The 13,173-nt window shown below is 38.3% G+C and overlaps 3 protein-coding genes across 3 annotated transcripts in view; all 3 read left to right on the top strand.

Moving 5' to 3' along the window:
• Positions 1-13,173, top strand: part of Sytbeta (Synaptotagmin beta) — a 35,345-nt gene that overhangs the window by 5,476 nt on the left and 16,696 nt on the right. The window contains exons 2-3 of the mRNA XM_018007314.2: positions 727-893; positions 960-1,019. Coding sequence (XP_017862803.1) covers positions 780-893; positions 960-1,019 — 174 coding nt within the window. The 5' untranslated portion in view covers positions 727-779. The remainder of the gene's footprint in view (positions 1-726; positions 894-959; positions 1,020-13,173) is intronic.
• On the top strand, positions 3,487-6,609 carry ind (intermediate neuroblasts defective). Its single transcript, XM_018007319.2, has one exon. The coding sequence runs from the start codon at positions 5,594-5,596 to the stop codon at positions 6,545-6,547; it is 954 nt and encodes a 317-aa protein (XP_017862808.1). The 5' UTR covers positions 3,487-5,593; the 3' UTR covers positions 6,548-6,609.
• Positions 7,246-8,252, top strand: Rpn12R (Regulatory particle non-ATPase 12-related). Its single transcript, XM_018007320.2, has one exon. The coding sequence runs from the start codon at positions 7,377-7,379 to the stop codon at positions 8,169-8,171; it is 795 nt and encodes a 264-aa protein (XP_017862809.1). The 5' UTR covers positions 7,246-7,376; the 3' UTR covers positions 8,172-8,252.

Raw genomic sequence — 13,173 nt, 5'->3', positions numbered from 1 at the left:
GACGGACAGACACTCTCTTGTACACCATACGCAGTATGAGTTTATCATATTTTTTCGATAACTCAGTCGATTTCGTTTTAATAGAAAATAATCGATAAATTAATTAGGGGCTTTCAACGTCATTTTAATATTATTAGACCTGGAAACTTCAGATTTTCTGTGTATATATATTTTTGATAAATATAAAGATGTCATTTGCAGATTTTGGAAAGCACGCCCCTATTCGGCCCCCATTTGTAGAGAGATTTGTGTTTTGGAATATACACAGATTTGACCATTATGATAAATTTCATGAAAATAGTCTCACTACAAGAGAAATTATTTCGTACAAATAAATTCTGATACAATTGCCCACACTGCAGTCGATGCGTGCTTATCGATTCAGTTGCTTTTGTATGTATGCAGAATGATTGGAACATTATTTCCTTGCGGGGTTCAGGGTATCTCCTAGTCGAGCTGTCTTGACTAGAGCACTCTTACTTATTTGATTTGATAGAGTATAGAGCATATTAAAAGTCAGTGACGTGCCAAATTTTGCAGTTCTAGATCCAAACTGTGACAAATATAATCTTATTCGATTTGTCACGTAAAGTTGTAAGTTTCTGCTTAAATAGTTATGGAACAGTTTGACAGCAAGACGAACGTTGCACAAACTAAGATTCATTTTATTCCTCGAGAAGACACTTGTTAGACTAAAGTAAATGCTTCCTTAATTTCCACTTTAAGAACTGACAAGCCTGCTTGAACTGAAAAGTCATTCGACTAAAGGGAGATTTAAAATGGTAATGGTAAGCTCGGCTGTCTTGGGTGCCGCGGCTGGCACTGGTCTGGCGCTTCTGCTGGCTGTAACTATAGTTATGTACCGTTATTATCTGCTGCGTAGGCGTGGTAAGGTGAGTATTATACAATTCATTATCCATTTTATAGTAACCATTTTGTATTTCATGTGTCCAAATCAGGAGTGGGACGAGCTGGATCGCTGGGAAGAGACGCGTATCATGCGTAAATTGCAAATGAAGGTAAGCTTATTACGAATTGGAATGCCATTCTGTATAAGGCATGAATAATGGCGTTCGCAATTCGAATCATCTATTTGCTTGTAACAGTACAGTTTTGCATTCACTGATTTGGATGATTGTGCCATATTTTGAGTTTCGCATCTCTAAAATGGTTTGCGACTTGGCTAGCCACTTTGTCAGCAAACTGAAGTACAATACATAAGCAATTGCCAACAAAGTAGCACTTGCTTAAGTACATAATGTATATTCCAGATAAATGATTTACGCTCAACGCCAAGTCTATTTCGAAATATTATTTGTAATGTGATTAAATTGTTTCACAAAGAGATTCTATTTGTATATGTTTGTTTTGTATATTTATCCTCCATATTATTATTTGACCAATCGATCTTTAGCCATATGATATTTTTCTCTATTTTTATATTCTATTTCGGTTATACATATAACATAATAATCATAATGTGATATTTATAAACAAAGTATAAAAAAAATCCAAAGCATAAAGAAATATGATATACGTTTTAAAAGAAATACCATAATACATCATATCGAATCATACAAGTTAGATTACAAAAAAATAATGAAATAAAACTGGCATATTTTAAGTAACATATTTTAATAAATATGACGCGTGCAAACTGCGTAGACCAAATTGTCTAATTGGCTACAATGGGAATTATCAGTCCAGTATATCTGCAAACCTAAATGTTAACTATTCACTTAAGTTCATCCTTTCGAGTACTAGCTTTGTATTCCCATTACCCAATTCGTTTCATTTAAGTAAAAATCTTCGGTTGGCGGCAGCCATATTTGTCAATCCAGAAATCATAAACGGCGATAAGGGCCACAAAGAGATACGAATGTAACAACTGCTGCGAGTCCCAAAAGGGTGCTTTGTCTATTAATTGATAATGCAGCCGTGTGCATTATGTATTAGATTTATTCATTTCAGTCCATCCTGGGGTTGTTTCGATACCATCACGAACACACTCCGCAGTAGAACGTGCCGCCTATTGCGCAGAATCGCGAGCGACTGCCAAGGACAACGCGCGCGCTTTTCCATTACCCTTATCCAGGATGTGGACACATTTATTTGTTTATTTTTATTTTTTCTTTTAATTTTAAATATGGTTTTTATTGACTGGCTGTCGCAGTTGACTCGGCGAAGTGGTGGAAAGGGAAATGTTATCGTACGTTTCATTTGTTTGTATGTGTAATTTGATTAGTTGTTAGACTCTGTAAGGCTGAATGTTCGGAATGTTGCTGTTGCTGGCGGCGACTCAATTGTTTGGACCTTTACACCCTATTGGCCTCTTCAAAAAGCCACAACATTGACCACAACAAAGCACTTCTGATTAATGGTAGCGGCCTTCGGATGGACCACGATGGCCGCTAAAAAATGCTCAGCTAAACTATCTGGTATCTGCGTAAAAGTTAGCATCCTCGACTGTCCACTCGTACCTGGCCTGGCGGCACACAAAGGACATTAGCTGCATGAATGGTGAGGTCTGCACAAAGACATCTGCAGATCACTGCAAGTGCTCTCAGCTCTCAGCGCTCGGCTCTTGGCTCTCGGCTCTCAGTTCAGAATCCAATACAATTGTTTCATTGTTTCGTACCTTTGTGCTGCACTGACTTTCATTCATAAATGAATCATGGAGCTGGGCATTGTTGTCCTGGGCCTTTGGTCGAATGCCATCAAATATTAAACAGTCGGTAAAGGACTTTGAAATGTATTTCTATAGCCATCAGTTTAACGCTGTCATAGGAGAATCGTAAAGTCCTTCGCCAATTTGGTACTAAACGACATTCCAAACAAACAGACCGCACGCACTCACCTATTGCCGGAGGTCTGATGACTCAGAAACACGCAACGAAACACCAATTGCTGAGTGGTGCAAAGCTCTTCTATAATTTATTCATAAGCGCACTATAATATGAGGCTACTTGAGCGATAATGAAGTCATATTTGTTAAGCCAACAGCCGTTCACAGAAGTGTTTCTCTCCACTTTCTGTCCATCAAGAGCCCCTGAGCTACAATAAATAAACCCTCAGCCGTGAATGGGAGAACAGCCAGAGCCGCTCGCTGACTGTTTGCCAAAGTAGCAACAATGGCAACTACAACAATCAGTCAAATGCAAATGTCACAACCAATTAATGTCAAGAACGATATGCTGTACAATCAAAGCAACTGAACTCTCATAAGCCAAACGGGGTGCAGCAGATCCCATCTTGTTGGTGCTGCTCCTGGTGGTGGTTCTTAGCGCACACGCGATGACTGGTGTATCCAGTTTGCCATAGAATCTCTCTCTCTCTCTTTGTCATTCTCTTTTTGTCTCTATCTTTCTATCACACTCCATCTGCTTAAAATTATATACAAAGTTTCTCTCCGCTTTGATTTGCTTAGCGCTTACCCCAGTTTTGTTTACAATTAAAATGATATTGTGGTCTTCGCTTTTCCAAAAGGGAGCTACGTGAAGCCCTGGATCCCTAAACATGTTTGCTAATAGAACTCAAACATTCTCTCAGTGTAAATTCAGCTCATGTCTCCGAGGAAACAAATTACAAATGCTTTGACCTTAGCATTCGTGGAAAGCAGAATGCGATAATAGCACGATCTATTCGATCAACAATACTTGAAGTAATTCGAGCGTATAAACTGAGCATCTACAAACGGATGTGGTCGAAGGTGAGCAGCACAAAGTGCTCAAGAGGCCCTTCACGAATAACAATATCTTATAACAAAAACTGGTCCAGATTCTGAGCACGAGACCGGCGCAACGCCTACACAACGCATTGCCAAAAAGAAAAAAAAAAAAAGATTCGTTGCTGCAGCTGCGACTTGGATTGCAAAGAATTTTTGCATGGGCTTACAATAAGGAAAGTACGCCAATTAAGCAGAAGCCAAAACTAACAACAATGCCCCAAAATAGAAAAAACAAACGATATGTCGGACCCCTCTCTATGCCGGACCCTAAAGCTATGCAACTGCAGTTAACAATGCAATTTGAGATGTACCGTCAGAGTGGGACAACAATTAACGTTCGTAATTGTGTGGAGTTTTATAGCCACTTAACATATGATAAAATATCATGGAAGCATCACAGAAAGAAGAGACACAACACAAAGCAGCACCCGGACAGACACCTAAGCATTACACACGCCGTAGCACAATGGCGTGAAAAGGACAATTATAGGAAATCCTTAAAGTCAGTTAACAAATGATAAAACTGCCGCCAAATGTTCGCTCCGTAACGTAGCCCAAAAATCAACTCTCCTGCACTCCCTCTCGCTCTTGCCCTTGCTGTCAACTTCTCTCATTCTAAGGCGACTCTCTGTCTGGCCGAGCACAAAGACGCAATGGGCATCGGGCATCGGGCATCGGGTCTAGGGTCCAGGTCGTGAATGAATTGCCACGGCTCAACCTGAATGGGCCAAGTTTGTATGCGTATATGTGTATGTGTGCTTGTGTATGTGTAGTAAGTATGTAAGGGCATTGTTAACCGATTTGGCAGACGCACACAAGGATAATGCACCCATAAAAACATGTTAAGGTTATCATAGTGTAGTCGACAATACAAACAGACAAATTGGCAAGCAAATGGATAGCATGAAATTTCTGGACATCAGCCTTCCATGTGATCGATCAGCCAGATTGCAAACAGTCCGATTATTTTCGAAAAATCAATGCCTTACTTCATAGTTTAAAATTCCAACTTATATCTATAACTAACGTTATAACATTTTAACTAATGCTATAACATTTGGCTTCAGCGATACGTGACAGACAAAAAAAAAATCTTTTTGGAATTTGTTTTAACCATGAATCAATACGATTCAATTGTCTTAATGTCTTAACCACAAAATTATAATAATGTATAACAAAAATTACAGACCACTGCTGAATAATGTTTTATTATATTATTGTTTGTGTGTTCGGAAGAGCTTGGATTCCAATTTAAAATCTATTTCGTGGCGGTGGACTATTCAAATATTGATAGTAACAGGAACTGCAAGAAATATCAACGTCCAGCACTAAACACGTCCGATTTTCGAAATCTAGTTCCCGATTTGTACATTTACCATAAATAAAGACAATACTAATCAGATATATTATCATGTATTGGTATTATATTATACAAACATGGAAGATTGAATGAAAATTGTCTTTAGCATTCTAATTTCAAACTTTAGTTGAAGACATTGTGCCATACACACACACACATGCAACCATTAACGGTATATGCTACCTGCCATTGTGAGTGATCTGTGTGTGTTAGGGGCGGAGCTTCAATGGCTACAATTTCTGTATTTAGAAGAAGACAAGCTGTAAATGGTGGCTTAATGGTCAGAGGGAATAGAGCAAACAACCCTCAAAGAAGTCAACAACAATGAAAAGGCAGCTCAGACCAGGGCCAAGGGTGTGCGAAAACAACCCCTCAGCCAACGGTGTCTATATAAAGTAAACGAAACAGCCGGAGAGCTAACCAGTAACGCTCGAACAGCGATCGTGCTAGGATCTCGCACCGAATTGAGTAGCAGTAGCATTCACGAATCACGACATTCAGGAAACATGTCGCGCTCCTTTCTAATGGATTCGCTGCTCAGCGATATACCATCACTCAACAAGAATAAGGAGCCACTTGGGTCGCCCATTGACCCCACTGTCAATGCAACGGCGGCAGCTGTGGCCGCCTCAGCTGCTGCAGCAGCAATGCTGCCAGGGATACCCATGCTGCCATATCCAGCCAGTTATGTGGGCAGCTACCTCTTCTCCCTTGGCATCCAGCAACAACAGCAGCAGCAGCACCAGCAGCAGCACCAGCAACAGCAACAACAGCAACAACTACATCAAAAGCATCAAGCAGCGGCAGCAGCTGCTGTTCACGCATCTCTGTATCATCCGTATGCGCAGCTTTTCGCAGCCAAGCGAAAGTCCAGTGGATTTGGGAGCTATGACGACTGCTATCCATCGCCTCCGCTATCGGCCAATGCCGTTGCTCACAGCTCCAGTGCTCAACTGGCTCTGCCATCAATTCCGCTGACAGGAGCCTACGGTCAAGGCGTCTATGAAGCCGGTGCCTTGTGTACCTCGCCATCGGCATCCTCGACTACATCGTTGGATTATGGCAATCTTGATGAGCAGCCAATGAAACGCTTCAAGCATGATTCTTCTTGCTCGCCTGCCAGCTCTCCCGTTAAGTCTCAAACAGCAGTTTCCAACGCCGGCTTGGAGATCACCCCCTTGATCAATGACTATGCCGACTCCAGCAAACGCATCCGCACTGCCTTTACCAGCACCCAGTTGCTCGAGCTGGAAAGAGAGTTCTCCCACAATGCCTATTTGTCCCGTCTGCGCCGTATCGAGATCGCCAACCGCCTACGACTGTCAGAGAAACAAGTGAAGATATGGTTCCAGAATCGACGCGTCAAGCAGAAGAAGGGCGGCTCCGAAAGCCCCACCTTCAATTTATCAGCCAACTCGAGTAGCCCCCAAACATCACCCACGGCCAAGTGCTGTGCGTAACATATGTATATTGTTGATTAAGCTTTATGTGTACAAAAATAATTGATTCGTTGTCCTCTTAAGATAGTCATTAATGTGTACATGTTGAATAGTCTAAAATAAAAACTATTTGAAAAAAACTCAAAGCTCTACTTTTAATACTCTGAAACCGTCGCCAAAGTAAAATCTGAAATCTGATACATGCATTCTTGATTGGAGTTTAAGCCTAGGTTAACCACGCTGTGCCTGTCCCAAAAGAGCTATAGACATAAGTTCTCTTATAGCACGTTTAGATCCAGAGATTGTATTTCAAATCGATTTTCTATAAATCTGTCGATTTGAAAAGGGAACTACACTTTTAATGCAGTCTTTATCGCACATTTAAAGATTCAAATCTACTAATTAAATTTGAATATCGGTTTTTTATTTATAGATTGTTTTAGGCAGATTATATGTATAATATTATATATATTTTTAGATTTAATTTGACAGACTTTTTGAACCGAATTCAATTCGTGTCGATTTATCCGTGTCCAACTGTCAAGTATGTATATCATGACTACAGCGTCTGCAAATCTCAAGATTTACTCCAAGTTTATTTCCATGAAATCGACATTGTACTACAATTTTATATCAGAATTTTGAACAGTCTTAGGCAAATTTGTATTTTAAGCTAGACAGGCACTTCAGACTAGAGCGTTATTGTTATATATGTATGAATGTTCAGTAGGCCTGGAATCTTCATTTTCTATTGGCTGTTTCCGAGAAAATAAAATTTAGTAAGACCCAAAACCAAATCAGCAGATGGAAAATACAAACTTATATCTAACAAATTCATCGTTCTAACGTGATGTCGAACATTTACAAGGAGTTGAAATCAGAATGGTCAAAGGCCTCACCGAATTTGGCGCATTGCGGCCAGCTCTTGAACTCACTTAAATTGGAGATGGTTCGCTCGGGCTACGTGGACGTTGAGGATGAGGGCGAAGTGAATCCGCAGCAAAAACAGGAGCTGCAGAGGTCGCGGGATATGCTGGAAATAGCTATTGAGCACAGCATCAAGGTCAAAGACAATGCCGCCTTTGAGCGATATATGACACAGCTAAAGATGTACTACTTTGATTATGATAAGCACCTAGACTCCTCACAGCAGATGCACAAATTCATGGGTCTCCACTTGCTCTATTTGCTGGCCACCAATCGCATTGCTGACTTTCACATTGAGTTGGAGCGTTTACCGTCGGCTCTGCTTCTGCAAAACCCTTTCATTTCGCCGGTGCTGGCGCTGGAGAATTATTTCATGGAGGGACGGTACAACAAAATTTTGCAGGCAAAGAAGTCGATGCCATCTGAATTATATGCTGATTTTATGGATTTACTGGTGAGTACGGCCCGGGAGGAGATAGCCTCATGCATGGAAAAGTCTTATGGCAAGATCGCACAAAAGCAAGCAGCACTACGCTTGGGTCTCAAACCCGGAGGCCACGAGATGCAGGCTCTGGTCAAAAAACGGAAATGGACCCTAGATGAGGATGGAAATTTCAACTATGCCGATCTACACATGAGGCAAAAGGAGAAAGTGCCGGCAAAAGATATCGCTGTTCATACGCTGACATACGCCCAGGAACTGGAGAAAATTGTTTGAAGTTATAGCAAAAAAAATCGTTTTGCGTTAATCCAATCAACTAGAAAATGATGGCCTGAAATATAGTTGCTTTTTTCCAAATTTGTCAGATTACATTTTCACACATTTCAACCTAGATTTCTTTCCTTCTACTTTGGGTACGTTCTGCCTATAAGTCGACAGGCGTAATGAATCGTGGACAGATCCGCAGTCAGGGTAGTCTATTTGAATTTGAGTTTTAGTGTATCTGTTATACATAGGATTTATATTTAGAACACTTTAGCATTCAGATGTGAAATTATGGTTTGCTCTGTTAGATATTTTATATACTACAGGGCTAACCGCAACAACGACAGTTATGACGACAATGAAAGTTGCATTCTCATGGCACCACAATTAATCATGTGAAATATGGCGATATCATGGTGCTACTTTAGAAAGAAATTCTTAAGGTTTAACGCTTAATTGAGCGAAAACTCCAATCAAAGAAGTTTTGCGCATGCAACGATTTTAGCACATCTGTAACATACAGAATACGCCAACTCAGATGCCTATCATTTTTGGGTACCAAATAATCAAATGATACTTGCTGAGGAGTACCGGCCAAATCGAATCGAGCGCAACAAAACTTCGGGCCTTCGGTCTCTCAGCTGATTCAGACAAAGTCAACAACAATTGTCATCGATCCTTCAATGAGCAAGGCATTGTGGGCTCTTCCAAAACTCAATGAGAGAGAAAGAATGAGGGGTGCGGTGCTAATAAACGCAATTGCACCTACGCCCCTGCGGGTCAGCAGTTCTCGTGCAGAATGGCCCAGTCGGTGGCTTTAAACGGAATTCTGAGTTCCATTCATTGTGCTCATTCTTGAAAATTCGTCTCAGGTAGTATTCGTCTATTGCACGATCGTTATCAGAACGTATGTATATGAAAGACTTGCTTCACTGTTTTTCAAGTGTGCGCCCACTTGAGTTGAAGATCGAACTCTTGAGACTGAAGTGCTCAGGTAGGTGGTACCAACTCCTGTTGAGCATGTAGTTTTTTTTGTGTTTTGCAAATTCATTGAATATTGTGCTTTGTGCATAGCACACCATGTAACACTGAAACTAGGATTGGTCTATATTAAATCAATATTCTGCCAATTTTACTGTAGAGAAATTCAATACAATCAGTAATAAAGCTATGTATGTATTTATATTTTCTGGGAAAGCCATAATCAAATTATTTTTGATATTAATTTGAGAGCTGCCGTCAACTACATACATAAGAATTGCTAAAAGTTCTCAGCTTGCCGTAGTATGGGCAGAGTAAATTCGGCTAGTCTATTCTAACGTGCATTGGGTTAGACTTGATAAGATTCCATGCACAATACGAAAAACACGCGCAATTTATGAATGAATAGAAACTCAACTGTGAAAGAGGCTTCACTGTCAAGTGTTTTAAGGTATTCTCAAGATGTTTTCCAATTTCCAACACATTTCATGAATGAAACCTACCCTGAGACTTAGAGGCCGTTTAGCCACGCTGTCCGCCGCTTGACTCGAAGTTCTTGAGAGCTGGGAAATCCCGCTATCTTGTTAAAATATCATTAGCCTGCGCAGTGCTGAAACAAATTCTGTTGAAAATTTGTTGGTCAGGTGAGGCTGAGGGCTCTACCTGAACGTAGACCGTTATGCATTTGCCAGCTGCGCAGACTGCACTTGTCTAGACTCTAGACACTCTGCCGCCAGGGAGCTCGCAATTGAGTATCCTGCAGCGCAACGGCTGTGGTCTCAAGTGTTTAATTTTAAGTGTGTACATCGATCTCTAGCTATTTATGTTGAGTTACATACTTGACCTTGATATTATCTGGGGACTAACTAAATTGTAATAGAATTCTATTTGAAGTACGCTGATTGGTTGAAGTCTGATCTGGTTTTATGTTTAGCTCAATAAAAAAAGATCAGAGAATTCAATTTTATTATCATGTATATATTTATCGATGAAGCTAAAGTTAGGGTTTGTGCAATGTTCGTTTAAAAGTCACTATTGAAGTTAGAGACTTGAAATTTGAAATATATTCCGGAAAAACAGACGCGCCATTTAGTACATACATACATGTATAGACACGAAACTATTGCTAAGATCTTCAATAGCTGCACGTTGATCTATCCGTATGAATGGAAAGTAATTGGCGTTATTAATTTTAGATTATAACCGTATTAAATTTAGAGAATTTTCCGATATGCTCTGCCCGGTGTGTAAGAGACCTTGCTATTTAAAGTGCTAAAGTGTTTAGCCCCAAGAGCAAGAGATGCGGCATGAAAAGCCCCAGATGTCTAGATCTGCTAGTGTTTCATAGCTAGAAGACAAAAAATATGATTATTAAGTTACTCTTGAGATCCTCCATCGATCACTCGAAAAATGCATTACACTCCAATGTGGATGCGGTTGGATCTGACAATCCAAGACCAAGAATATAAATGCTTTTAAAGACGGTTTGACCGTGAAGAATTCTGGAAACGGTAGTGCCGGTTTCATCTTTCTTACTTAATAAATCGCTTGCTTGTGTTTTGTTTTTTCCTTGATATTTAAATAGATATAATATACTAAATAGATAACATATATAGTCGAAACTAATCGATTACAGGAACTATTGTTTTAATTCATCGCTTTTTTTCAGCACATAAAAGTGTGGGCTTACTATGGTAACATAATTGTCCAATAACCCTAGTTGTAGATATTTTATCTCTTCGATCTTCATAAGACTGTCCGACCGCAATCTCTAGTATTTGAATATTTAAATTTGAAGGAAAAGATTTTGATTTGGTGATTTAAATATGAAAGAGATATAATTTTATAACTGGCTTTTAAGATGAATTTATAATAGAACAGGTAAGAACGTTGCAGTTGGGCGTTACAAAATGCAGATTACCCATTTACATTATAAGTTACATTATATATATTAAATTTCACCTTATAAATTCAAATATCAAGTCTCTAGCATGAATAGAGCCGAAAAAAGTTCGTTCATGAGGACAGACGGACGGACATTGCACAAAACCAATATACTCATTTCACTATCGTGAAAAAGTTAACATATTTTGAAATAAACTTGATCTGCGCATGCAATACACGGACTTACAAATAAAATTAAAAGTCTTCACCTCTACTTTCTGAGATCGGCGCATAGTACGAGCGCGTGATGCCCAACTCAAAAAAACATATTTTTTTTTATTAGATATACGTCTATATATGTTTACTTGCTGCTTGCTCGTGAAATAATGTTTGTTTTTTGAATAGATATAGAGGTAATTAAGAGAATTTGATGACGTCAAATATGATTTACTTATATTATTAAATATTTGTCATTTTATAAACTTATATATATATATATATATATATATATATATATATATATATATATATATATATATATATATATATATATATAAGTTTATAAAATGACAAATATGTATAAAGAAACATATTTTAGGCACCAGAATTTAAATTGCTTTCAATTAAAAAAAAAAATAATAATAAAAAAAAAAAAAAATATATATATATATATATATATATATATATATATATATATATATATATATATATATATATATATATATATATATATATATATATATATATATATATATATATTTTTTTTTTATTATTATTATTTTTTTTTTTAATTGAAAGCAATTTAAATTCTGGTGCCTAAAATATGTTTCTTTATACATATATAACAAAGTATTGGAGTCGGTGTGCGTCACACTTTAACTACTGACGACACATGCCATTTGTATTCTCACTCAACTAATGAACCTATTTCATGGCCTATTCATAAGAGGGATGACTGCCACAAAGCATCTCCAACAGAGACGAAGACATATTCTAATTTTCGTGGCGCCTTTGCCTTTGCCGCCTTTTTACCAATTCGTTGTGTAACCTACATATGTATGCATACATAGATAGTAGATATACATATAATTTATTTCAAGTTCTACGTAAGCTTGTGTTCTGGCATTTTCAGAGCTCTGCTCAAGTCGATCCAATTATTATTATTCGGTAAATGAAAAAAGTGTTTCACCAACTTGACGTGGATGAACGTGTTTGAGTGGCGAATGTACATATCAAGATGAAGTTAGGACATATTCACATATGCGCACACAATTTCCCTGTGATTCAGTAAGCAGTCCAGTGAATTAGCCTTATTTGCAATAGAACCTCCAAACACTCGTCTACAAATTTCACCGTAAGGGTCACATCACAGTATATTCGGTTTGTCTAATGCCCGTCCGTGCGTAACCTCGATTTTTGCATTCGAATTGCCAACGCTTTTATTGTTGTGCCTTTATTCACAACCTTAAACTCTACAGTTTTATAACTATATCATTAAAGTTGAAGAAGCTTGCTTGGAAGACCATGATACGGAAGATTTTATTTGTTACTTACCTGTTATCTATGTACACAATACCTCAACTTATGAAAAGTAGAACCAACCATCCAGTCAATTTGGCTAGTATTACTCAGACGAACTCCGAGATTCATTTTAACAAGGTCAGCAATATTTATCATACAAAAACATGAACTGAGTTACTTAACGCCACACAGCAACAAAATGGATTCGTTATCTTAGTTTTTAATTATTTTCTGCATTTGCTACTTACTGACTAAGCTCATACCTGGATGTGTGCGATAATGTATGATTATTGAAACGGAATTAAACATCAATACTTTCAACATTTCATATGCTCGTACTCAACCCTTTTCCTGCATAAGCAGAGAAGAGCAAAACCTACGTTTGCATGCGCCCAAACATGTTTATTATACATTTATACGTACATTTGTATTATTGAGTCGCATCCATGCAAAACCAGAAAGGTTACATTGACTGTGTATATTTGTATTGGTACCACCATGTATATGCACTCATTTATATATATATCTATATATGTGTATAAATGTATGTAATATGTATGCATGTATCTTTATCTAAGGTTACGTTAAAGTGAAGTTGTTGGCAGCCACACGAAAGCGCTTTCATCGC

The sequence above is a fragment of the Drosophila arizonae genome, chromosome 4 (assembly GCF_054131065.1).
Source record: "Drosophila arizonae isolate 15081-1271.41 chromosome 4, UAZ_ARI_1.0, whole genome shotgun sequence".
NCBI classification, from domain to species: Eukaryota; Metazoa; Arthropoda; class Insecta; order Diptera; family Drosophilidae; genus Drosophila; species Drosophila arizonae.
The sequence above is the reverse complement of the archived record's forward strand: the minus strand, read 5'-3'. Positions and strand labels throughout refer to the sequence as shown.